Raw genomic sequence first — 27,773 nt, forward strand, 5'->3', positions numbered from 1 at the left:
AGCACTGATTGGCTTTGCTAATTGCGGTTGTCCATAATTGGCAAGGGCGGAGCGCGTAGGTAGGCTCGCAATAAGGGCGGGCCCTTGATTAGAGAAATGGGAGCGCCCTCTTAGGCGGAAAACGAAATGAAAGGAAATGCAGAGATTTCAGTTTTTGTTCTTGTTCAGGGGCTGCCTCGGCTCACCTGCTCAGCTCCTCAAGCACGGAGCATTTAAAATGCTGCTGCTCTTTCTCCCCATTACAGTGATGCCCCCTTGACCTCTTTTTCTCTCTCCTCTCTCTTTCTTCTGTTGTGCGAATTCATAGCACTCCTCCTCTCTTGCTTGCTTGCTTCCAGCGCTGCAATGAATATCCCGATCGTACGCATGTTCACTCGGATGCAAACCCTTCTGGATTCAATGCCAAACAAGTGTTTAGAGCCAGTTCTCCTACGCTCCCTTCCACTAACAGGAAGCACTGGTGTTCAGTTACCGAGTTGCTGCAGGAAAACCCTGACGATGTCCATCTGTTCCAAGATTCAGTTGAAGCATCTAATTTTTAGAATGAAAGGTGAATGTGAGCGAAGGGAAATGAAACCTTTCCTCTCCTCCTCCCCGTCTTCGCCACACGCTCCATTGCTGCGTACACTTTTCGTCTCAGGCTGACCCTTTGGTATCAGAGCCAGCATGGGGAGAAAAGTGCCTGTAGGGATGGAGCACAGGGAGAAGATGGGTCAGAGTTCACTTCCCCTCCTCCATAGGCATCTTTTCTTACAAAAAAAAAAAATAGACTTATCCTCGTGTTTTATGTGCATGGGGCAGATAGATAAACAAATGTGGCTTTCAGTTTGGCTCATCTGTGCTCTAACCAAGTTAGTTGCTGCTCAGAATTTGAAACAACAATGCCAAATTCATGTTTATACTGCTAGAGTGGGAAAGGAGTAGTACTGTCCAGTATGTAATTTTGGGTGTAATTGTTGCTCTCTATGGAAATGATTACTTAGGATTGTCAACACAGTTCTGGAAATTGAACTTGTGGTAGGCCAGTCCTCAGGCAGCCACTTCACTGCAGTCACAAATTATTGCCCTTTACTTCACCCTGCATTGATCCTGCGCTGTGCTGCAGCATTGTGGTGCCCCCCCTATTTCTTCCATGCAAGAGTTTGCTTAGCCAATTTATGCCAATATTGGGAAGGGAAGACAGACAGGAAACCTGTGGCAGAAGTGCATTGGATTTTAAAATGGAATCTGTCCCAGTTAATTATAAACCTTATTATGATAGCGACACATCAAGAGATAAACTGTGAATTAAATAGTTGTTGCAAAGATAGCACATACTATAGTTTTGAGTTGAAGTAAATGTAATGAAATCTACCATATTTTCCAGCTACACACATTGCTTCTGCCTAAACACTTGTTCAGATTTTTCCAAGTGAAGTGACCCAACCATCCCCAAGTATAAAACTGTGGAAGAAGTAACTTCCAACTTGGTATATCCCTAGATGCAGCTACCACTTTCCAGCAGTAGGTTTTCAGGAGGATAGTGTCATATTTTTCAGCTATTATGCTGGCATCAATTGCTACTGAAACGGAGCAGCTGTTCCAGGAAGCGCAGGTCAGATGTTAACTTTCTTCCGAGAACTGCAGGCTGCTCTTTGTGGAGTGATTTGTAAAGCCTTCTGAAGTGGCCCAGAGACTCATGTACATGGTGGCCAGGGCCACCCCACTCATGAGACAAGGTGAGGCTACTACCTCAGGCAGCAGGATCTACGGGGTAGCAGGTCCAGTCTCCAAGGAATGCCTTGCCTGCTGCTGCTGCCACCGCCACCACCATGCACTCCTTCCCGCCTCCTCAGCAGTCCCCACCATGCCACCTCTATAGCAGCTTCTTGGCGAATAGGAGGCACTCTTGGTCTCCTCCCACAGCATGAGACGAAATGGTGGGGGCTGCCCTCTGGGGATTTCTGGGCTCTGCACCTGGCCAGTGTGTTTTAGAGTGAGACCCTTCCCTACCCATCCACAATGACCATTGATTCCCATATGGTAATGCTGAGTTGAGTACCGTCCCCCTGTTCCTGATGTAGATCTTCATCCCTTCCCTGGCGGGAGTGGGGGGGGGTGGAACAGACCATACCATTTTGTGGTTTGCCTCAGGTGCCAAAATGTCTTGGATCAGTCCTAATGGTGGCCATCCTAAAACCTTCCATTTAGTGTCCCCCTCCCTGCCTGTGACAAGCATGTTGTATTCAACCACAATCACACCTAGTGTGAATCTTTCAGTACTCATTGGTAAGTGTCCAACACAACCAGAAAGCCAAATCCACAACTGACCTGCTACACTTCGGGGGATACTGTTGGGAGAGCAGTGTAATCGATGCCTGCATTTATCATTATTATGGGCCTCTGTTCCCCCTGCTACTTCGGCATTACAAAGAAAACCTCATAAAACACTGATATGGGAAAACATCAGAGAACGCTGTAGCTGATGTTGCCTCATTGAGATTTGGAACATGTTCACAGAATTTCTGTATGACCCCTGAGGAACAGATTTACCTCAGCATGTGTTGAATGTAAGCTGCTGCTGCTTCTCCGTCTTTTTCTTTTGACAATTAAGTTTTCTTGTATCAGCTTTATTTCTTGTTTCTTTTTGGTGTGTTTCCACTGGACTTGCTGCTGCTGGTTTGATCACTTTTTTGTCCACTCAGCAGTAATAAAATATGCTTTCTCTCTTAAACAGGGCCTCCTAGCTGGCTTGGTACTTGGTGTCCTCCACTTCAAAAAAAAAGGGGGGGAAAGGGGGGAGAATGGGAAACCTGTAGCACCTTCAGGGGAGTGAACCTGAAAAACTAGAAAATAATATTAGACTTCCAGGAAAAAGGAAAAAAAACCATGCTTGAATGCATGGGATGAGGTCATACTTAATTGCCTTTACTACACATTTGTCCCTTTTCAAAGCTTTTCTTCACAACTATAAACATTTAATCTCTTTTCTCTCACACAACAACACACATAAATCCACCATTTAAAAGTCATTCTAATACACATTTAAGACCTTTATTCTATTTTAAAGATAACATTTGCTTCATAATTCCTTCCTCTTAATAACATATTGATTTCAGTGTTAGCCAAGGCAAAATAAAATGTCAGATCTAGTCAATATACAACATAGGCTTGGATCTTACATTGCCCCTCTGGGGTCCCCCGCCCCACAATTCTTTCTTTTCCCCACAGCCTCCAGTGCCACTTCCTGCACTGTTCCAGAGGGTGCTAAACTCTCTAGGGCAGATTTCCATGGCTGCATAGGGAAGGGTAAAAAATTGCTTTCCCACCCTGGAGCTGTGTGAGCAGAATTCTGTTCACAGGAACATAGCATCCAAGCCATAGTGTTACTGACAAAAATCCATACAGTGTATCAGCAGTAACTATTGAACATGTAAAAATAATGTAGTTTCCTTCTTTGACCAGCTAAAACTTAAGAAGCCTCTTGAGTATTCATAGGTCAGAACAGCTTAAGTCATGTGAGGAGGCCTGATCCCTATGTAAGTTTCTGTTCTATATTAGTTGCTGATGACACCCAGATCTATCACTCCATTCCATCAGAATCAGGTGAGGCACAGAAGCAGCTGGATCAGAGCCTGGAGAACAATAACAGGCTGGATGAGGGCCAGTGCAATGAAACGGAATCCTTACAAGATGGATATTCTGTAGGTGGGTGCATGACATACCTACAGAGCCCCGCTTTACATATTTGGAAACCCTCTTTCAAATCTAAATAGAAGTTATATAATGCTGCTATCTGTGTTGCTTCAGCAAACTTATGAAGCAGTGTCCAAAAAATAAAATGACATTTCAGCCGTTCAGAGTAAAATGGAGGATAACATTTCTTTTCAAAAGATTCACTCCCATCTGATTGAGGTGAAAGGTTAAAGATGGGGCAGAGAGGAAGGTGCAGGAGAGGGTGCCTAACTTGTTTTGCAGGATTGAAGACACTCCCACTGATAATAGTAATAATACTGCACAGCTGGTTTAAGTGACATGAACAGTGGAAGTAAAATGCAGTAACTAAAAAAAAGGGGGGGTTAAATCTAACTAAGTCATTGTGTGAGTGGAACTTCTCCTTTCCATCATCACCTTTCATGCCCACTCCCAAATCAACTCTAGAGGGTTTTGGGAAAAGTGAGTTCCTCTTTTGTAATTACTTGGTTGCATACAACCAGGACTGGTCCACCCATGAGGCAAGGTGAGGCAACCGCCATGGGTGACAAGATGCATCACTTACCGCCGCCACAGTAGCAGCAACAGCTGCAACATACACCTTGGAAGCCAGATCTGCCACATCCTCTACAGCAGGGGTCAGCAACTTTTTTCAGCCATGGGCCGGTCCACCATCCCACAGACCATGTAAGGGGCCGGACTATATTTTTTTGGGAGGGGAATGAACAAATTCCTATGCCCCACAAATAACCCAGAGATGCATTTTAAATAAAAGGACATTCTACTCATGTAAAAACACGCTGATTCCAGACTGTCCGCGGGACGGATTGAGAAGGCGATTGGGCTGCACCCAGCCCCTGGGCTTTAGGTTGCCTACCCCTGGTCTACAGCTTTCCCAATGCTACCTTGACATCAGCCTCTTGGTGAAGAAGAGGCACTGCCAGTTTCCTCCCAAATCCTAAGGAAGAAATGGTGGGGGCGGTCTCCTGGGCCCTGCACCTGTTAACCATCCCAAGTCTTTTGAGCTTCATGTAAATGTTGGGTGAATGGCCGACTATTTTTCTGCTGAACATGTTCTGAAATTTGTCATGCAGAGTGAAACAATAATTAAAGAAGGCAGCTTCTACTGCTGTATCACTTACAATGCCATGTTGATCTCTAGTTTCTTCTGATTACTGCATTGCAATGGGTTCATCAGCATCTGAACTTGCAAAAATATTTTGCAGTCATAGACAGAAAATAGGTGGTTGCTAGGCATGCACCCCATGAGTCATATCAACTGACCCTAAATCTATTATGTACTGTTTGAGGTCTTCCATTCAATGTTTTGTTACCTAGAACTAGATACTACACCAGTATAAATTAATGAAGTACACTATTCAACAGCAGGGCAAGCACTTGCCATTCATCTTTTGTTGATCTATGGGACTCTTTTCTTTGTGTCTTTAATTATTTATCCCCCAAAGTTCTTATGGAATAATAGCTCTTTGAAAAATAAAAGAGAGATTAAAACTTGAATGTGTATTCCTAGCCTCTCCTGAACACTGTGAGTGTGGGGGATAGGATCACACTTGATCCCTCTTTCACTTATGTAATGCAGCTGCTGTGGTAAGTAACACAAGGCATTTGCAGCATGGAACTACAGTCTTGAATCTGGTTTAGCCTCTACTGTTGGCTTGTTTGTGGACATGCAGAAGTGGGGAGGTAGTAAACTAAGTTTTTTTAAAGTCCAAATTAAAAAAGTTTTAGAAATACTCTTATAAATTGAACGGCCAACGGTATTATATATTACTACAGTTGAACTGGACTGTCATCTGCAACAACTGGCCTTCAGAGGTCTACTGCCTCCAAAAGTATACGGCATACATAATATTCACCATTCTGAATTTTGCTTTGACAAATTTATTTTCATTTATGTGATATCTGTACTAGAGTACACTTAATGTATTGAATTTTAATATTTATGTATAAATATTTTATACATACATGTAAACCTATAATGTGCTAGTAAAAGCCATCAAGGACATAGGTGGTTGATGCTAAAGTTCTAAATTAAGCATCCTGTCCAGGAATGGTACATTTTGTAAAAAATTTGCTCCCTGAATGGATAGATCAGTATCCCATTTCGTACAATCTTAATTTCCTGGCCTGTGAAATCTTATAGTGGAGACCAGACAGGTGAGCGTTTTCCCCTCAGTCCTTGTAGAAGTGGTAGTTTGGCAGGAGTGGAATTCTTAACTATTAATGAAGCAAAGAGAATAATTGTTACGATCTTGGAAAATCTTGAAGCAGACCTACAGAGGGACTGGTTGGCACCATTCTGGCTCTTGCCTGGTCTGTGTATGTTTTCTGTCTGCATCAGTTTGTTTGTCCAGTGAGATATTTCCCTGCAGGTAAGAGAGTGCTGATTGCAGTGTTGGGTACTGTTTGATTGCTGGCTGAGTGAATCCAGCTGGGGTGTGGGCCAGAGCCTGCCTTGCAATATGAACAGGCTCTGTTGTGGGCAGCAGGGTCATTTAGCAAGGAGGCACTACCCAAAGGGATTGCTGTTTTGGGTCATCACTTCAGGGAGTAACAGGGGTGCTCCCTACTGTCAATCAAGGGAAAGAATTATAGGCTCGATGCTGTGGGAGACAGGCCTGTGACCCTCACTTAGGGTGAGAGTCTTCTAGAGGGGCAGTGTGGTTTGGTGAGGTTCCCCCTGAGTGTTAGACAGAGGGAGAAGGGTTGAAGTGGCCTTACCATCTTTCTCCTGACAGTGTGGCATGTGCTGGGCCTAAGTGGCTCTAACTTCCCAGTTATATATGATGTTTATTGAATGACAGTGTAAAATGTGTCTGGGTGGGCAGGTAGCGGGAGTTGCCAAGATATTGCCCCAATTTCAGTGGCAGTGGGCAAGGGAAGGTACAGTTGGGGTGGAGGAGCTGAGTCTGACCACTATCTGAGGCAGAGGCTTAGGTAGAATCATAGAGCTGGAAGGGACCCTGAGGATCTCTAGTGCGGTCTAACCCCCTGCAATGCAGGAAAATGCAGCTGTCCCTACAGAGATCAAACCTACAACCCTGGTGTTATCATCACCATGCTCTAATCAACTGAGCAATCCAGCTGATATAGGGTCGTTATTCCTTGTTCTAGTCTTCTCACTCCTCTATAAGTTACTGGTAGCTTATCTGCTGAGTCCTATGGTTTGGTGGTACTGTTTCCAAATGTCAAATTGGTCCATAATAATATAGGACCATACTCATCCGTCCAGAGGCTGATCTGACTTGCACAGAGACAAGCAGAATGCAACCAGGCTCCTGCTTCTTGATCTCTCTTTGGCTTTTGATGCCATTGACCATGGTATCCTCCTGGTTCAGCTCTGGGGAATGGGATTTGGAGGCACCCTTAGCAGTCTGGACCAGTTTACTTGAGAGATCACCTTACCCCATATATGCCCACTTAACCTCTTTGATCTGCAGAACTGGCACTGTTACAGGTGCCACATAATACTTGTCCCACATTTGTAAGAAATTCATTTTAGTGTTTTGCAACTCTTCACCTATTGACACCAGGCAGTGCCTTTACTGTAATCTTTTGGGAGCCTGCTAAAACCACTTTTGTTTAGGCAAGCCTCTCCAAACAGGGAGAATGTGGGCGTGTGCTTTAATTTGGTGTTTAGTTTATAATTGATTTTTTTAAAAAAAGTTTTAAATAATAGTTGAACTGTTTTTACCAAGTAAGTTACTGTTTTACTTTTTTTGTAAACCGCTTTGCAATCAAATGATATATAAATCTTGGGACATAAATACAGTAATACACAACTAGATTGGGGCAACTGGGCTAGTACATTTGGGTGCAATTGAGTGTGTTGACTATTCTTTGCTCCCAGTAACACAATCCAGCTCCTAAGGCTCCAATCTTATGTCAATTTTTTCCCCTAGGAGCGAGCTCCGCTGGGTAAATAGTTACTAGGACCGTAAATAAATACTGCGAGAGAGAGAAAAGGGGGCGGGAGAGGAGAAGCCGGAGAAAACGTTGAACTGCCACAGCAGTTGCCTCCGTAGCCGTTTTGCCCACCGCTGGGTTCCTCCCAACTTTATACTCTTATCTCTCTCTCACCTGTTACACACAGCATCCCAGTAGGTGATGGTGGAGGGGTGGGGTGGGCAACCATGATTTAAAAAATGTGATTATTTGGGAGCCAGATGATACCTGCCGTGATTCTTCCTGTGTGTGTGTGTGAGAAAGTAACCCTCGGACACCAAGCGGCGGAAAGAGTGAATGCAGGCAGAGAGAGAGAGGGAAAAAGAGGGAGGGAAGAGTTCCACCTTCAGCTTGCTGGGAGGCAAGGAGTAGCTGGGGCAGTAGCTCCAGTTTGGAGAGCTACAGGTAGGCGGCGGCCTTTATTATTGTTTCCCCCCCAAGAAAACATTTTCTTTTCCCAGCTTTCTGTGGAGTCGAGTTCTTTTGCGCCGTCTCCCCTTCGGCTGCTTTCGTTTTTCCGGGTTGGGAGCGTTTTGGAAAAGCGAGAGCAGGGGATCCCAGGTGACCGCGGGGGTGGGTCGCCTTTCTTCTTCCCCCCGCGAGCTTTAGCTCTCTCCCTCTCCCCTCCAGCCCGCGATCCCGCGCGCTCTCCGGCGCCGCTTCCAAGCCCCCTCCCACGCTTCCTCCGGGGGGAAACGCGGCTCCTTTTCCTGTTCCTCCGTCTCCGGCGGCGAGCGAGAGGGGTCCCCGGCTGGATCTCCCCCCCCCCCCCGAGCCAGTCAGGGCAGGGCGGCCGTGTTTCCCCACCCCCTTTCCCCGTGCTTTTTCTTCCTGAGGTAGCAGCACCAGCGGCGGAGGAGCCCGCGGGGCGAACTCGCTCGCTCGCTCCCTTTTGCAATGTACCTGTGGCGCCTCCTCCTCGGCCCCCCGGCCGGCCGGGCTCACGGCTGCAGCCCCCGCGCGGCCTCAAACAACTACTGAGTCTTCTAGAAAGAGGCAGGAGAACAAAAAGGAGAGGCTCTTGGACTTGTGCGTGTGGTGGATGTAAGTTTTGCTCCCTCCCCTCCGCAGAGCAGCCTTCGCCCCAGAGCCCGCGCAATGCCTTTCCCCCTGAGGACGGTGTCGCCGCTCCGGCTGTGCCGCCTGGAAGAGGACGCGGCGGCAGCTCCGAGGGACAAAGGAGGCTGGCCCGCCGGGCGAGGCGGCGCGGAAGGGCTCCTCTTCGGCTCCCTGGAGGAGGTCTGCTCGCACTCGCTCGTCTCGCTCCTCTGGCAGCTCTCCGACCTCTCCCGCTGCGCCGGCGACGTCTTCGGCGGCATCCAGACCCAAGCGGACAGCCTGGGGCGGCGCAGCGCGCGCCTCCAGCACCGCCTCGACTCCCTCAAGGCTCTCGCCGCCCGCCTGGACCACCGCAAAGTCAAAATCCGTAAGTCTCTCACGGGGCTGGAGGGAGCCGTTTGGCCGGGAGGGCGCGGTGGGCGGCTGCCTGGCTGGCTTGGCGGGAGTTCAGACCAGGCTGTGGTGGTGGGTTTGCCCCGGGTCGCCTCCTAGAGCCCCTCGTTGCCGTTTTGCGTTGAGAGACGAGAGGCTGGCTGCAGGGGATGGGGAGGGGGCAGCAAAACGGGTGGAAGTCTCGCCTGCAACCATAGGAGCCAAGGGGCCGGGGTCCCTTTGCCTCCCCCCCTAAAATATTTAAGGAGACTGCTGCCCCCCCCCCAATTGATGAGCCAGCCCTGCCATTCAAATGGTCTGCGTGCACTGCGTCTTGTGCTCGATTATGCAGGTTAAGGCATACCTGGGCCCTACCATATTTTATCCAAGTTGACACCCTTGCCTGCAGCTGGGAATTGGAGGGCAGGTAGACCACCCCCTTCCCCACTTTGTAGTGAAGAACTGAGCCCCCCTCCCCCAAGAGTCGGGCTGGGCAACAGATCTCCCCAACTGGACCTTTTTAGTGGGCTGTAGGGGTCAGGCTGGCGACTCTTGCAATCGGTGCAGGCTCCACGGGTTTGGCTGCATTGCTGAAATGCTCTGCCTCTCCCAGGCAGAAATCTTACAGCAAAATGTATTTGGAAAAAAACCACACACACACACAGGGGTATTTCTTATGGAGTTGGGCGTTGGCCAAAATGTTCTGAAATTGGAGTCTGTTCTGGGATTAGAGTCTCTTCACACGTTAGGGCAGTCTGCACAACATGGGTACTTGGTCTGTGTGCATTCAGTGAGCTACATTTATATATGTTTGTCAAACATGATTATCTGCTTGCAGAGTGCATGCTTGAGGTGTGATCATAGTAGAAGGCTTTCTTTTTTAAATCAGGAAAATCTGGCCAGCACCCTTGCACATCTGCATGCTGTGTGTGTGTGTGTGTGTGTGTGTATGTTTGTTTTAAAGAACAGTGGAAGGAAAAAAGGAATGAATCACTGACAGTTCAGATTCAAAATCCATTTGTGTTGCTCATTGAGAAACTCTTTCCAGTTCTTTTAACAACTTCTCAGATGCTAGTGGAAATGTGGTTCTTGTTTGACCTGATTAGTTCAGAGGAAGCTTGCTTTGGTAATGTTATAATTTGAGGAGTGTCTCTTTCATGAATTCCCTTGATAAATCAAGCCCTGAGCATAATAAAGCACATTGTTTTGGAAAACATGTAAGTAGGCTTGTAAAAGTGCATTCAGTCTCTCTGTAAGAACATTTTTCACTTTAAAGATGCGTTAAGTCTCAGTATTCCCTAAGAATGCTGCTCAGTAAATTAAGAACACATTAGGTGCAACCCAGGTATGTTTACCTTCATTTAAGCCCCCTTGAAATCATTAGGCAAGGTTAAGTTGCGCCCAGTCATGGAAATCTTTGGGCAAGGCTAAGTTCTTCTTGATAGGTCTGTCACCGCAGATAGTTTTACAAGTAAGTCTTAATTTCAATATATGTCTTCTCCGTGTTAGAACCATGCAGAGTTTACTTTGAGGATGCTCAATGCTAGATTTACTTTGCCAGTGGGCACACATGTATAGGTAGCAACAAGGCTTGATTACTGCATCATTTTATTCATGGGGCTGCCTTTGAAAAGTGCTTGGAAATTTCAACTGGTTCAGAATACTGTACTGCAGCCAGACTGTTAACAGGGCCTTGCCTTGGCAACAGATTTCTCAGTACTATACATAAAAGATCTATCCTAGCTTAGAGACATGTCCAACACATTAAAAGTACTAAACAGTTTATAAATTCCCAAATAATCTGGGATGTCCTGGACGAGTCTGCCTGTAAACTGAGATGTGCAACTAAAGGTCTTCATTGGGAGCTCCCCCATCAGAGGCTGGTCACTGGACACTCTTTTCTATAGGCAGACTCACCTGGCACAACTTGACCTTTACGTCTTAGACACCAGCCCACACTTGTCTTATTTGTCTTAGAATTCAACACTAGTATTTTTTTGGTTGTAACTGTATTTCTTATTATTCGATATCATTGTTTGCACTTCTGAACTCATTTTTAATCTACTATTGTTTATATTGTTTTACTGTTTTGAGCCAGAGTTGTAAATTAAAAAAAAAAAAAAACTGCCTCGAAGACACTTACAGTTGAATGGTTGGATAAAAAGGTTTTAAATTTAAAAAATTGGCTTCAAAAGGTGATGTGAAAAATCTGCCTAGCTGTCCTTGTTCCGACTTCCATTCATATATTTTAATGAATAAACCTACCACTCAGAATACTTCACTGTGCACCCTTCTTGATCTTACCCATTAAAAAATAGTAATTCTAGTCAGGCGTTGCTGGCCGCTACTTACCTTTAGGGCTCATATGTTGTATGTACTGAATTAACAACATACAGAAGTGATTGATTTAAAAAGTACTCTTGATTTAAAAACTAATGTTATGCACACTTTCTTGAGAATAAGTCCCATTAAATATAAAGAGACTTGGTTCTGAGTGTGCTTACAAATGCATTATTAACACTTTCCAATGCGTTGCGTTTTTTCAATACATGTTCCTTGATCAAATGTATGTGTATTAGTGCTTTGCCTCATTCTACATGCATCTCACCATCAAATCTGCCCCCCCTCCTTAATTTTACCCTCTCAGACATTACCCACATTTAGCAAACCGTGCTGATGAAGTAGTTTGCTTTTTATGTGTACAGGTTATTCAGAGTTCCAAGACAAGCAAGAAGAAAATTGCATGATCCATGGAGTTCTGTTTGTTTTGAAAAGAGAAAGCTCCCATGGAAATATTATACAAATATTACTGCTTGGTGTTGGGATAGTGCATTTTGACTGTTCAAGGTACATGCAAAACAAGTCGTACTTCCTTTGTGTTATCGGAGACCCTGCCATCCAAAGTTCAGAGGTAGAGCATGACAAGGTTTTCCCACTGTAAGCTCCAGCTTTATTCAAGAAACTGTTAGCTCCTGTGTGCAGTGTTTGGCATTTCCTGCTAGCTCCGTGAACAAATTTTCAGTCTGTGTGTGTCCTTTCTTCCCTTCCCCCTTCTGCAGTTTTGCTGTTTGTCCCACTCTGTGAAAGGAAGGCTACAATGGGTGAAGGGTAGTGAGCTCAGGAGAGTAGAGGAGCTTGTTTGTCAGCTTTTCTGATGGGTATCAGTTTTCAGCCTTAATTTGCCACATTAACTGTAGGATGATATTTGGCTGTTTCCCTTACATTACACTAAAAATTGTGTCTCTGTTCACTTCTTCTTAAAATATAATTCTCTTTTTATTTCAATTTGTCGATTGCAAAACAATTAAAATGATTAAAGTATTACAATACAGTCCATTATATTTGACATAAATTTGTCCCAAACAAACAGTTGGGGAAGTCAAGAACAAACCTTGGCTTTAGCTCATGGTTGTTTGAGCACTGGTTCAGAAGTAACATGGCCAGCTCACAGTTCATGCACCATCTAATTCGCTTAATCATGGCTTATGGCTCAGCCAAGGTGTGTTAATACGGCAGTGCATTAGTATATTCTCTAAATTCAGGCTATTAATGCATATTTTCCACAAAGTTGTCTGTCTTACTTTATGTGAGATATGGGAGGGAGAGTTTGAAATATATTATACCTGCATAATGATCTACACACTGTCATAACTTGGCTTGTTTTAAATGTCATATATTTGATTTTATTATGATTACATGGTACTGGTTTATCCTAGCATACAGTTGTAGTATAGGCAACTTGGTTGTGCTTATGCTTGTGCATCTATCTCTTGCTACTGTATTTGACCAAATTTATATGCCTTTTAAACTTCTGAAGTTTGTAAACATTCCCTGTGTTAGTTTTAATGTATGCTGTTGGTCCTAGGCTTACCTATCCTTGAGTTAGGGTCCTTATTGCTTGTGGTAGATGCTGAGAGGAGAAAAAAAATGTATTTGAGGTTGCTGAAAGCCAGTTGACATTTTGTGAGGTCCCACAGTTGTGGTTAAAATAGTTTTGTTTCAGCTATGGACATATTGGGAATAGCATCTTCCATTTGCATTTTCAAATTGACCCTTTTGTTGTTGTTGTTGTTGTTGTTGTAAAAGTTGTTTCTTGGAACACTCATCCATTTCCAATAAAGGACTTTTTGTGTGTTTCTCTGAGAATACTGAAGCTGGATTGAATTTACTTATAGAGTCTTGAAAGGAAGTATATAATAGAGTCTACTAAACTTAGTTGTTTTTTTACTAGGAACTTGGAGCTGTTGGCTCCACCCCTATTCTCCCCCTCTTAAAATTATAATAAAAATACCTTGAAAAACATGGGTTTTAAATGAGATGTTTCTTCTTGTATTTGAAACCTAGAAATCAGTCATTCTACAGGACGCTGGGTAGGATGCATGATTTATTTGTGTACAAAATATATTATGGCTATATAAACATCTTTTTCTGTAGGGAAAACCCAAGTAAAGCTAAATGGTTCTGCCTGTTCACCCATTCTTGCTAGATATTTTTTATATATATTGTTGGAGGTTTACAGAAAAGCTGCTTTTTAAATGGATATTTCCTTTTCTATTTATTCCAGTGTCGTGCAGTGAGATGAGTAGAGCTCATATCTCTTCCATACCCACCCAGTGCTAGGAAGGAAATGCTGTGCAATGCAACCTGTGACTGTTTTTGTTTTATTTGGAGTCAGCTGTTTCCGCAGAGAAGATCCCATTTGGCTCACTGCATCTCTTGCTGCAACAAAGAAAAACACTGTGAGAGGACTTTCCTGTGTTGTTAAATTCAAAACAAAAAGAAGCACAGGAATGGAAGAAGAATCTTCTCTTCTATGCCCATCCTCCACAGCACTTCCTTTCTTGTAGAAATTTGCTTGTAAAAACACTCACACAGCGCTGAAGAAGATTGTATGGCATCCACCATGCAATATAATTCAATAGAAAAACAACTATTTATATTCTTCTGTATCCTTGCTCTTTTGCTGGTTAGTCTTGTCCATTTCCCTTTGAAAACTCTTGTTGACATGGCTGAATTGTAGAATAATAGAGTTGGAAGGGACCACGAGGGTCATCTAGTCCAACCCCCCTGCATGCAGGAATCTTTTGTCTAATGTGAGGCTCAAACTCATGTTCCTGAGATTAAGAGTCTCATGTTCTATTGGCTGAAGTATGAGACACAGTTAAAGTCAAACTAATAAGTGGTCGTTGGAGATGCCCTATAGGAAGGGAGCAACAGCCTGATTTTAACTGTAGGAGTAATATTCAGCCATCCTGATCTTAAATCCTTCCTGTAATGCTAAGATCTTAGAGCAGAGCTTTCCAAACTTGCGCTTCGCAAAACATTAGTGTCTCAGCTGCAGTGTGAAGATGTGTCATGCGAACGGTCCCATGCTCCTCCCGCTGCTGAAAAGATGTTAGTAAAACTGAATTACTGTGTCACAAAAGGATGCAGGTCTAAAAAGTGTGTCACCAACATGAAAAGTTTAGTAAGCTCTGTCCTAGACCCTCTGGAGTCACTAGAATTGGTGCTCTGAATGTAAGCTGCATCTCTATTCAACTTAACCACAAAATTACCTGGAGAGTGTGGTGCATGGTTCAAATTACATAAAATTATTTATTGCAAAACCTCAGTAGAGTTCATTGGACACTTAACAAGCTTCTATATGTCCTTAATTTGTAATTATACATTAAGTAGAAGACTCATTATTTGTTGAAATTCAGCCTTTCCTATTGATAAAACTTTGCTAAAAGCAAGAACAGGACAAAAGGTTGCATTCAAACAAAAACCCTTTCCCAACAGGAAACTGGTACAAAGCCTTGCTGCACTGAGGCAAGCCTCCATTTGAAATTTAATAAATGAAGAATTTGTACAGAAATGCTTTTATTGGTTGAAATGTGAAAATGCATTATATAATATTCATCTTGAACACAGTTTAAAAAGTTGTAAAATGCTTCCTCAAGAGCTTCCATTAATGTACAAAATTGTAGTTTCACCCAAAGAGGCTGGATGTACTTTTTTTTAAAAGCAACTGTCCAACCCTCTTAATTAACAACCCTTGATTTTAGTCCACCTGTGTGTGACATGATGTTAAATCCATTTTTTTTATCAGCAGTTGCAGATACTGATAATTCCTGGAATAACAGCAGGCAAGGAGGGGAAACAAATTTTGTTCCTTCCCTGCTGTATCGATCTATTGAAACTGCTATATGCTTTGTGAATGATTCTGCTTTTAAACACTTCTTGCCACCTTCTGTGGTCCTGAGATAAAATCAGTGGTGCTCATGTGTGCGTGGAATGGATATCTGTTGGAACAGCACAGTGGGATGTCATATTCCTCTTTTACCCTCAAAATCTGCATTGGAGTGTTAGGAGACTCTCTGGAACAGATTTAACAGCTGTGTAGAGAGGAGGAAAGGCAGGAGGAATTCTTTTGCACAAGTGAAAGTCCGCTCATGTGATGTTGGGTCCTGCTTTTCTCCTCAGGAATTATCAGTTTTGTTTTGTTTAGTCTATTAGTCGTGCCCGACTCTTCGTGACCCCATGGACCAGAGCATGCCAGGCACTCCTGTCTTCCACTGCCTCCCACAGCTTGGTCAAACTCATGCTGGTAGCTTCGAGAACACTGTCCAACCATCTCGTCCTCTGTCGTCCCCTTCTCCTTGTGCCCTCCATCTTTCCCAACATCAGGATCTTTTCCAGGGAGTCTTCTCTTCTCATGAGGTGGCCAAAGTATTGGAGCCTCAGCTTCACGATCTGTCCTTCCAGTGAGCACTCAGGGCTGATTTCCTTCAGAATGGATAGGTTTGATCTTCTTGCAGTCCATGGGACTCTCAAGAGTCTCCTCCAGCACCATAATCCAAAAGCATCAAATCAAAGAAGACAATAAGCCTTTTTTATGGTCCAGCTCTCACTTCCATACATCATGACTGGGAAAACCACCTGATGCTATTTGCATTTTTAAAAACAGCCCTGCCCATTAAATGCAAATACATGTTTAATGTCACGTGTACTTTGGCCTCAATAATCAACACATTGCATTTTATTTAAGTCATGTCCCTTCCCACTATATGATAATATAGGATGACTGAGGACAGATAATTTTAAGCACAGTCTGCGTTTTGATGCAGAAATTAATTGAACTGAATTCAAGACTTTTCAATGTCTTGAAAAAAGTGAACTAGGAACTTCTATTTTCTGTTAAAAGTAACTCCTTTTCATGTGGGGTTTTTTTTTGGTCAGAGAGTACTTATCAGGAATATGTAATCAAAGCCGTGTTTTTGGTTGCTGTTGACAGATCATACCTAGCTGCTAATTACAACAATAATTAATGGGTGTAGGTAGGGAACAGGCCTTACCTTTGGCTGTCAGGCACTTATTATATGAAATATTAAAGAATATTACCTGGGTACCTGCAAGTCAGGTATAACAGGTGTGGATTTACTTTTGGAATTTCTGCTGTCTCTTACTTGGGAATGGAATTACTGTATTTATGTTTGAAAATGCTGTGCTTTCTAAGGGTTATTTGAGATAATATGCAGTACTTGGAGCTAGCCCTGTTGAATAAAGATGCATAGTATTGTGCCAGTGTCTGTTTGTTCAGATACTTTTCATCTTTGCCCATCTGTAACAGGTGTGGGGAACCTCTGACCTTCCAAATGTTGCTGAACTACAACTCCCACCAGCTCTAGCAGGCATGGGATGATGAACGCTCTAGTTCAGCAACATCTGTCAGGTCAAAGGTTGCCCAGACCTTTGTAGTAACTAAATGCAGAGATAGAGATATGAAAGTATTTTGCCTTTCCAGATCTCAGAGTGGTATGGCTTTCTTATCTCTGATAAAAAATTTTTTAAAAAATTGTCAGATGTTTGCTTGTGTCACCTATATACAACATTGGAAACAGTGGTGCAAAGGAAATGCACGTACCCGTACATTTCTCCTGTCTTCGGATACTTGTTCTTATTGACTTTTATTACGGTTTCAAATGTCTTGAGATCTAGGACCTTCATTAATCATAGAATCATAGAATTGCAGAGTTGGAAGCGACCCTGAGGATCATCTAATCCAGGGGTCAGCAGCCTTTTTCAGCCGTGGGGCGGTCCACCGTCCCTCAGACCATGTGGTGGGCCGGACTATATTTTGGAAAAAAACAACAAACGAATTCCTATGCCCCACAAATAACCCTGAGATGCAGTTTAAATAAAAGGACACATTCTACTCATGTAAAAACACGCTGATTTCTGGACCGTCTGCAGGCCGGATTGAGAAGGCGATTGGGCCGCATCTGGCCCACGGGCCTTAGGTTGCCTACCCCTGATCTAGTCCAACCCTCTACTATGCTGGAGTATTCAGACAGCTGTGCCATACAGGGACTAAACCTGCGACCTTGGCATTTTCAGCACCATGCTCTAACCAACTGAGCTATCCAGGCTGAGTCAGTGTTAGTGACTACTCTGAATGACCAATATATTGAAAACAGAGGTATCCAGCTGAGTAGGGAACGAAACAAGCAAAGAATGTGTTTTTCTGTCAGTATCAGAATTTGCAGATGTGTGTGTGTGTATTCTTATATGCAGCAAAAATACAGATCCTATACAGTACTATAACAAATGTGGACTTTCTCTTCTTTCTTAACACCTGTTCTTAAAACATTGCTACTGTCTTTTGAATGAGAAAATATCCTGTTTTCTCATTAGTCATACAAGGTTTAATTTAACTGGAATTGCTGAGCAAAGTAATCCCAGCCAGGCAGAATCATCAGGAGAAGAGATATATGCTGGCACATCTTTGTGTAAATTAAGCTGCATCATAACTGCTCCTGGCTAGGGAAGGCATGGAGGCAGTGTAAACATTCATTTTCTACCCTTCCAGTGACTCTTGTGGGTAATGGATGAAATCAGTGGATGAGATGAGTTAGGAGGCATCATAACTTTATGTATCTCTCTCCTCACCCCCGATGAGCCCATTTCCCACCCCTGACACACTCCTTTTTTGCCCTTTGTACTGCTGCAAGATGCCAACTTGACGCCAGCAGGGCTTTCTGTCAGCCAGTACACTAGGGTAGGTTGTTTATGCCAGTTTAAGGCCAGATCAACTGCTTTGGAGGGCAGATAATTCAAATACCAGCCTCTTCCACCCAACATATAGGGGGTTAAAATTGCACTATTAATTTTTGTTTTATAATTCTGCTCCTTGTTGCGTTCTGGCACCTGCTCCAGGTTTCCCGCTTGGATTAGTAATGGCTTTGGTAGCAGATGAAATCAGTTCAGAGGGAGTTCAAGAGGGCTTAGAAGATGGCTTTGTGGGCTTATCAATTGTTTCAGTTGCATAGTAGAGAAAAAGCTCAAATTACTGCTGCATGCCTTGCCATCCTCATCTTATTAGGGACGAACTGCATTCTGTCAAATAAACCTCAAAATACACAGATAATAACTTGCCCGAAAACAAAACCACAGCATTTTAAAACAAGTTAATAAAGCATATTGGTACTTTAAAACATCACCATTACAGTACATAAGCCAGTTAAAAACTGGCAGCTATGGTTGTGAACACTTATGCAAATCAGGTATATTTTTAGTAAGTGATGAAGGCACACTACCATTGCTGCCTGCCATATTGGCAGTGAGGAGGAGTTTGTTCTATAAAATAGGCACCACAGTAAAGGCTTCCTGCCTCTGTGTTACTGTAAGATGGAGTTTCCAGGTTGCAGTATGGACAACAGAACATCATCTGAAGGCTGTGGTGATCTATCAGATCTGTATGTTCAAAGGCATTATTTTCAGTTACCTGATTCCAAGTTGGAAAGGGCTTTATATTTAATAACAATATCTTTTAAACATGGCTTGGTGGCAGTCTGGCAGCTCTTTCAGCACAGGTATTATATGTGTGGACAGCCAGATTTCCCACTTAGCACCTGCTATAGCTTCTGATCGTCAGGGTAGTCCCACCTACAGTAGTCATTACAGTTGTTCAGTTCTGAGGTTAACATGCATGAGTCACACTGGTTAAACCAGGGGTAGCCAGGATAGTGCCCTCCAAATGTTACTAGACTACAACTTTCATCGGCCACCCAGTATGGCCAAGGATAAATAATGATGGGAGTTGTACTTTAGCGGCATTTGTAAGGAACCACATTGGCAACCCCTATAATGTTTTACATATTGAGAGAGAGATACAAGTTTCTTGTGTTTCAGATACTGTAATGAATAACTTGCTTGATGCACAGAAGGGTAGGGAATATGGGAGATACGTGCAAGCAGCCGCCTCTCATTCCCTACAAAGCACCCTCACTTGCACACATGTTGGGAAGGAGACAGGGGAAAAATGGCTCTATTTTTCCGTGTGTTGCTAGTTTGCACATGGACCCCCATGCTTATTTCAATGATAGCAAGCCAATTCTGTTGTGACACAGTGGTGTTCAATTATTTAGTGACTGTAGGAGCTAAAACCCAAAATAAAGCCTGTGACTTGAAGAGATTCTAGATCCACAAGGGAAAATAAAAACAAATTGGATTGATATAATTAAATAGGGTGGCTGGTGTGCACCATATTTTTTAATGTGTTTTAACAGTATGGTATTAATATAATGCCTGCTAGGCTCCATTTGGTTTTTGTGTTGTTACATTCAGCACAAAGAGTAATGAACAGGGTGGGGAAATATATTAATGAGGACCAGGAGGCTTCTATACAAATATGTACATGGGAAACAGATGAAAGATGTGATAGGAAAAACAGGCTTCAGCTGCAGCTCTTCAAATAACAGAACCATCACCCCACCCACTTTCTCTAGGTATTAGCATCATACTAATTAGCACCCGCATAACAAAACCTGTCAGGCAGGATTTGTCAGAGTAATGCTCATAGGGGATAGTTAGGCTAAGTCCTCTGCCCCTTAAATTGTCAGGTGTCTTCTGATCCTTTGCTAATAATTGCCCATTGGCAAAACAGCATCAAGCATTTTTGCTTTTCTGCTTAAAAAAACTATGTGCGAACTAGGATCTAAAGATCTTTTTTGCTAACTTGCTTTGGCATCAGATCCCCTCTATTAATCATGCAGCAGACTTCCATAGTTTTGCAGGTTTATAATACGTCAACTTGAAATTTTCTGAGGTGAGCTTATTTGAAATGCAATAAATCAAAGGGTAGCTAGCTTACTGTGAGGAGGGTTTTTTTTTTGGAGGAAACATTTTAAACATTTATATACTGACTTTAATGATTTTAAGGTAGCTTACAAAAAATAAATAATGAATGTAAGACAAACATATATGCTTGTCTTCATAATTCTGGACATAATTATAATTATGATAGGCTGTTACCTGAAAATATATAGTGGTACTCTATCAATAACAATATTTGAGACTGTCCCCTAGGAGTTTTGAGTATTTTACTTGGCTTTCTGGTAATCTCTGACCCTAATTGGCTTGCTTAGATTGTTGAATATTCCAGAATCTCAAGAATATTCAGACAACTGCTTGCAATCCAGTTCTATGAGGGAAAGCAGATGAAACAGTTCAGTAAAGACATCCATTTTTCTACTTCCTCATGCTACTGTCAGTTGCTTTGTTAATTTATCTGTTAATACTGTAGCCCATACATGATTATGGGCTAGGACACAAGTAGCTTAGTACAGAGGTATTCAACCTTTTTGGCATCCCTGCAGGGCTCAGGAGTTCAGTTATGTCACCCCTTGCCTGCAGAGCTGGCAGCCCCTCACCCCTTTTCGAACACCCTTTTGGAATGTTCCCCAGCCTCCTCTCCTCTCCTTGGCAGTCCTCTGGGCAGCCGCCACTGCCACCCCTGGTCTCAGAGCTGTCCCCCCCTGCTCCAAAGAGAGCTGCCTCCTTACACTGCCCCACAGGGGCCTGGGAAGCACTCCCTGGCCAGGCCCAGAGGCACCATTCACCTAGGGAGCTTGTAGTCAGAGCTGCTGCAACAAACAGCTTTGCAAGCCTTTGGGAGGCAGAGATGCGAGAGGGAATCAGAGGAGGGAGGGAAGGAACCCTGCCCATCATTCCCTGCCCATCATTCAAGGCACCCCAGGGTGCCATGACTCACTGGTTGAAAACCACTGGCTTAGTGGGTTGGCTGAGGTTGGGAAGAGATCTTGGGGATCATAGAAGGCCTAGACGCAATGTGGCTAAAAAAGGGTGTCTAGTAAGCAATATACTGAGAAATGTGAACCAGAAGCAGGAAGGGTAGGTGAAGGAAATGAAGGCTTCAGGAAATGGATAAAGGAGATTGGGGGTGGGGTGGGACTCAGTGTCTGGATGAGTGTGTATGGAATATGCAACAAGGCATGCATAAGGCTGTGAAACAATGGCCAAAAAGTTTAGGGCAAGATTTGAACTTACTAGCCAAGTCTCTTTGGTTGCAGACTGCTAGTTATTATAATACATGACTATTACAGCCAAATCAACTATAGTCTGCACACTAGAAGAATTTAGTGCATATATTTATGTGTTACACTTTTTTCTAAAACTGTTTGGCAGCTGTTAGGGAAACTGACAGGCACCATAGCCCTCAGTCCAGCCTGCCAGGCCTGTCCCAGCAAACCTCACCCACCTGCTAGTCATCCCATTCCCACATCAAAATTTATGGGGATTGTCCCATGTAATTTATAGAGATAGAGATGAACTCTCAGATTTCTGATCTTGGTGCTAAGCACCACAGTTGTAAGTTTGGAGGCAAGCCCTCTGCTTGCCCTTTTAAAATATATACTGTAGACTGAAAACTTTTTGTTTCAGAAGCTTGAAAAACAAACAAGCTAAAAGGGTTTTTTTTAATGCTCTGGTATATGCTAAGACAGCTTAAATTCACTACAGCTGGTCTTAATGTATGTTTGGTTAAATTAGCCAGCATATTTTGACTTTGCACCTTTAAAAAATCAGCTTTAAAAATCTAGTCTAGACAAGAAATATCTGTCATTGTTCATTGCATCTCTGAATGTCAGCTAAAAGGGCAGCAGAGTGGGCCTGACCTGTTTTAGCCTGTCTGGCAAATCAAATGCAGATTTATTTATTTATTTAAAAATATTTGTTTTCAAGAAAAACTATAAAACAGCAACACCTGGTAAGCATTTGACACTGAATGCATGTAACTAAAAATAGCTAGCTGCATACAGACCTGCATTCAAGATCAAGTTTGAAGCCTAGATGTAGCCCAGCAAGACCACTTCAGGTAACGTAGCAGATAAATTGAGAAGTCTGACCGTTCACCATTCACTGTTAGAGATTAGTGGTATTCTATTGTGTTTTTTATTGTGTTTTATAAAAAAGAATAATGTTATACAAACAAGTATACCAAGTTTTCTCATGCCATTTGTATATCACAAAAATAGCATAATAAATGTGGGAAAATATCTGCAACATATGTTTCATTATCAGTGGTCAATGTACAAGTTCTTGGTTCATAACGAAAGTACCACTAAGTTGCTCCTAGTGAATATATTTATCCTACTAACCTCCTTAACCTTAGCATGAGTCTAACCTATTTCTGCCCTAATACTGAAAATTAGAGACATTATTCACTTAGTTTTTTGTCACTTGAGTCTATGTTTATTAGGGTCTTTGCATGGTATTTTGTACTAAAGTCTGATGAAAGAGGAGAACCTTTTGTGAAGACAGATAAAATTTTATACATGTGACTGCTAGAAAGTAAGAATTGGACTTTAATACAGTCTCATTTGGCAATTATAAAACAAAAGGTCATCTAAAACCATCAAAAGTTCAAATGAAAAATAGCGGTAGCTTCCGACCTTTCAAAGATGAGCTTAATACAGTGTGTTTAACACAAGTGAGATTAAATGCTGATATGTCAGAAAAGTGGCAACTTAATCAGAGCAGTGAACTTAAGGCATTTGACTGTGATCCTTCTGGAACAACATTAATAGAAAACAAATTTTGCGGACGGCATTGTGCAATACTAAAGTTTAAACCAGTTGGCAACTATCTAGCATGCAACATGACCTTTTAATTAATCACACAGATAGCACACTAAGTTGTTATTCATTCAAAGAGAAATTCATAACATCAAGTGAGAGCATCCATTACCACATGTATAAAGCGAAATTGGTGGTTAAGGCAGCTGCATTTGATGTTCTCTCAGGGGTTGTATTACCATGTGGAAGAACTTAGTATTTTCTGATTGGGGATAGGGAGAAGTGAACAAAATTGAAAAGTTTGTGAAGTTGTTTCTAACCCCAGTTGCATGTTCTAAGTTTACTAGGTTATTCATATAGTTCAAAGCTACTTTTCATTTCTTATATATATGTTCACAGGACAACATAATTTGCATAGGTATTTTACATGTCTGGCAAATAAGTTTCTCTAATTTGTAATAAAATTTGTATTGTGCTAAGTCGAGGGACTCAGGTGGTGCTGTGGGTTAAACCACAGAGCCTAGGGCTTGCCGATCAGAAGGTCGGTGGTTCGAATCCCCGCAACGGGGTGAGCGCCCATTGCTCGGTCCCTACTCCTGCCAACCTAGCAGTTTGAAAACACTAGCAATTCAAAAGTGCAAGTAGATAAATAGGTACCGCTCTGGCAGGAAGGTAAACAGTGTTTCCGTGCGCTGCTCTGGTTCTCCAGAAGTGGCTTAGTAATGCTGGCCACATGACCCAGAAACTTTATGCCAGCTTCCGCGGCCAATAAAGCGAGATGAGTGCTGCAACCCCAGAGTCGCCCGCAACTGGACCTAATGGTCAGTGGTCCCTTTACCTTTAAGTACTGAATATAATGATTTAATCCATTTGTAATGCAGGTTGGGGGAGACTAACTAGAGGCAATTTTATAAATGCTGAAATTTGGGTATGTTTTTCCCTCCCCCCCCCCCAGGACTACTAGCTCAGATTTGACCTAACATTCGGACATTTTATTTTAATTTTATTAAAAGTAAATCTGTTTGTATGGTTTAACTATTTTTAAATGCTGTTATAAATAGTAAAACAATTCAGCTGTGTTAGTCTGTTGCAGTAAAAAAACCCAGCGCCTTGTAAAACCTTAAAAACAAGACAATTGTTGCAGGTTAAGCTCTGTCTGTGAAAGCTTAATGCCACTGTTAGGCTTTCGTTAGCCTTTAAGATGCAACAAGACTTTGTTTTAAATATAAGGATTTTTTTTTAAAGCACAGTTTTGCTGCAGTTTTGCAATCTGTACATGGCAGAATTTTTAAAATCCTGCAAATGAACCCAGATATTTAGTTGATAACTTCTAATGTTGAAGGTATTGAATTAGTTTTTCCATGTGTCTTGTGATCATTAAAGGTAAAGGTACCCCTGTCCGTACGGGCCAGTCTTGACAGACTCTGGGGTTGTGCGCCCATCTCACTTAAGAGGCATGGGGCCAGCGCTGTCCGGAGACACTTCCGGGTCACGTGGCCAGCGTGATATCGCTGCTCTGGCCAGAGCCAGAGCCAGAGCCAGAGCCGCACACGGAAACGCCGTTTACCTTCCCGCTAGTAAGCGGTCCCTATTTATCTACTTGCACCCGGAGGTGCTTTCGAACTGCTAGGTTGGCAGGCGCTGGGACCGAGCAGCGGGAGCGCACCCCGCCGCAGGGATTCGAACCGCCGACCTTTCGATCGGCAAGCCCTAGGCGCTGAGGCTTTAACCCACAGCGCCACAAATCCACTTGCTGGCTCTCCAGGGGCAAGTGTTCCTGGTTGTCGAGAGAGTAAGTTACACAGGTGCACACAGTTCACCTTTCCTGAGCTGTCATTGTGCTGTGGTTTGCACAATAAACAGCAGAAACCTAATCTGAGAAACTCTTGTCATTAAAAAACCCCACACATATTCTCCAAGCATCAGCACAAATTAGATAAGACACAGCTCTAAGCTCTCTGATTGTACCAGATGGTTTGGAAAAGAGGCAGGGTTTTCATTTGTGCTGGTGCATGGATAAAGAAAGAAATGGCAGCGATAACTTCTTTCCCATGTGCAAATTAAAATATATTGTTCAGATCCTAGCCTCTGGCATAGGAGAAAACAAGGTTGCTCCATCTACTAGTGACAGCCCTTTAAATATTTGAAGATGGCTATCATACCTCCTTTCTGTCTCCTCTTTACCAGGCTAAACATATGCATTTCCCTCAACCATTCCTCGTAAGGCTTGGTTTCCAGACTCTTTATCATCTTGGTTGCCCTCTGCACACCTTCCAGCTTGTCAATATCCTTCTTAAATTATGGTGCCCAGAACTGGACACAGTATTCCAAGGCAGAATAGAGCGGTACTATGACTTCCCTTGATGTGGACATTATACTTCTGTTGATGCAGCCGAGAACAGCATTAGCTTTTTTGCTTCTGCTGCTGCATCACACTGTTGACTCATGTTAAGCTTGTGGTCTACTAAGACCCCTAGATCTTTTTCACATATACTACGGGCAACCCAGGTGTCCCCTATCTAATATTTGTGCAGCTGGTTATTCCTGCCTAAGTGTACTTAAAGAGCTTTTATCCACCCCTCCTCAGGGAGGGAGGATTCTCAGAAGTGAGAGGGTTGAGGGTACAGATTTGGTTATCTGAAAGCTGACCCATGCCAGGTCTTGATGGGTTCCTATGTGTACCTGCAAAATCAGAGAGGCATTCCAAAGCTGTGTGGTCTCCTGCCTGAAAGAGCTTTGAGTGCTATACACACACACATACTCAGTATTTTGTTGTGAGGCCCACTTTTGTAATGCCATGTACATCCATTTATGATTTGGCCAGTGCTTGGTTTTTAGAGTCAAACAAACTAATAACTATTATTAATTACACTTGCGTTCCATCTATGATCATATAATACTGTAGAAGTAAAAATACAGGTTCCAGCCCTGAGGTACATGCAGTATAAAACAAAACAATCTCTAGAAACTGACTGAATGTATTACGTATAATGTATTGTGAGGTAGATGAAGTAGATGAAGTTATTTAAAACAAAAACAAAACCCGATTCACTTTTATATTAGTCTTTCATGGGCTCGTTACAACAGTTTTGTAGGATTGCTCTCTGTATAATATTCTTATTCAAACACCATTTTTGCTGGTTCCTGTAAAGTTAATTAATGTTTTTCTTTTAACTCCTTGCACACCATTAGCCACAAACCACCTGGAGCATTGGAGAATTTATCTGCAACCATTTCCAGGATGAGATGAATGGTCCAAGTCATAAATCCTGGAGAATGAATGAATGAGATACTTTTTTTATTGTCAAGCAGAATTGCCTTTGTAAAGATGCTAGTTTTTTAAGTGTCTAAAGAGGTAATTTCCCAATTTTACTATTAAGTGGCTATTGAGAAAGATTTTACCAGAAATATTTTGGCACAATGGCAATTTGCAGGAAGCAGGGAGTAGAAATAAACTGACAGTTTTCCAAATGGAGATATGAAGGCAGTGGAGTCCCCAAAAGATCAGTATTGGGATCTGTTCTTGCTAACTTGTTCATAAACAATCTAGAGCTAGGGATGAGCAGTGAGGTAGCTAAGTTTGCTGAAGGTATGAAATTGTTCCTGGTCCTTAAAACACAAGAGATTGTGAAGAGCTCCAAAATTATCTCTCCAAACTGAGTGAGCAGTAAAATTTCAAAGGCAATTCAGTGTAAACAAAAGTAAAGTGATGGATGTTGGGGCAACAAAAATTAATTTCACATATACACTCATGGGGTCTGACCAGGAATGAAATCTTGAGGTACTAGTAGATAGTGATGTTTCACCGCCACTGTCAGAGGCAGTACAGTGGTACCTCGGGTTAAGAACTTAATTCATTCTGGAGGTCCGTTCTGAACCTGAAACTGTTCTTAACCTGAAGCACCACTTTAGCTAATGGGGCCTCCCGCTGCCGCTGTGCTGCTGCTGCACGATTTCTGTTCTCATCCTGAAGCAAAGTTCTTAACCTGAGGTAATATTTCTGGTTTAATGGAGTCTGTAACCTGAAGCGTATGTAACCTGAAGCGTATGTAACCCGAGGTACCACTGTATTCCAGTTACTGGGAATTGCAGGTGGGCAGAGTGCTGTTGTTCTCATGTCCTATTTGCGCTTACATAAAAAACCACACTATGGTACTTATTACAGGAAAGGAAAAGAGTTAACAGGATATGGGAATGGGGCAGCATGTGGTGTGGGACTGCTGGGTTTTATTCTTAAATGAAGCTTTTTTGTTTGCTTGCTTGATTGTGTGTGCGTGTTTAATCCTGACTCTTAGGATTGGAAGAGCAAACTGTCTAATTGCGTAACTGCAAAAGCAAGGAAGCTGACAAAGAAACAATAACAGTATTTTTGAAAGTACGAATAGATTTCTTCCTCTATGGAATCCCTTCTATCTCTCATTCAATTGCCATTTCAAGATTACTGCCTGAAAATCACTGCAGGATGACTGGTTCCGAATGTTTTCAGACAAGAACATTAGCCTTTAAATCGGTATGTAAGCTGCCTTTTAAAAAATAAGTGAATGAGCTTGTGAAATAGCGTATTGGAAGCTCAAAATAGGCTCTTGTCTTTTAGAGGCACATCTAATTCAGAAACGGCATCAATATAATTGTCACGATTTTCATTTTAAAAAGAGAGCAAGAAATCTTGGCAAAAGTATAAAAACTTTCTGTTGGTTGCCTGGCTTGCAGCCTAGTGCTAAGTATTTTCTTCTTGGATTCCCCACCAAAGACAGGAAACTGAAGAACAAGTAAAATGCATTCAGATTGCACAGGAGATGCACCTTCACTTGCACATGACTTAGATAA

The 27,773-nt window shown here is 42.7% G+C and overlaps 1 protein-coding gene and 1 long non-coding RNA gene across 5 annotated transcripts in view; one reads left to right on the plus strand and one right to left on the minus strand.

Moving 5' to 3' along the window:
• Window positions 1–1,174: 1,174 nt before the first annotated feature.
• On the minus strand, window positions 1,175–8,663 carry LOC307213480. Of its 2 annotated transcripts, none has more exons than XR_013837532.1 (3): window positions 8,563–8,663; window positions 4,836–7,054; window positions 1,175–3,614 (listed from the first exon to the last, which is right to left on the minus strand). It is a non-coding gene; the product is annotated as an uncharacterized lncRNA (long non-coding RNA). The 2 variants fall into 2 exon arrangements; XR_013837533.1 differs by lacking the exon at window positions 8,563–8,663 and adding an exon at window positions 7,888–7,933.
• NHSL1 (NHS like 1) overlaps window positions 7,973–27,773 on the plus strand; it is a 148,723-nt gene continuing 128,922 nt past the window's right edge. Inside the window, exons 1-2 of one of the 3 annotated variants that reach the window (XM_079970929.1) lie at window positions 7,973–8,064; window positions 8,731–9,085. In XM_079970929.1, the coding sequence (XP_079827055.1) occupies window positions 8,758–9,085 (328 nt within the window). In that variant the 5' untranslated portion in view covers window positions 7,973–8,064; window positions 8,731–8,757. Of the gene's footprint in view, window positions 8,065–8,604; window positions 9,086–27,773 lie in introns of those variants that run through there. The other 2 variants (XM_079970936.1, XM_079970931.1) reach the window with 2 other exon arrangements.

Source organism: Podarcis cretensis (assembly GCF_951804945.1).
Source record: "Podarcis cretensis genome assembly, chromosome: 3".
In the NCBI taxonomy this organism is placed as follows: Eukaryota; Metazoa; Chordata; class Lepidosauria; order Squamata; family Lacertidae; genus Podarcis; species Podarcis cretensis.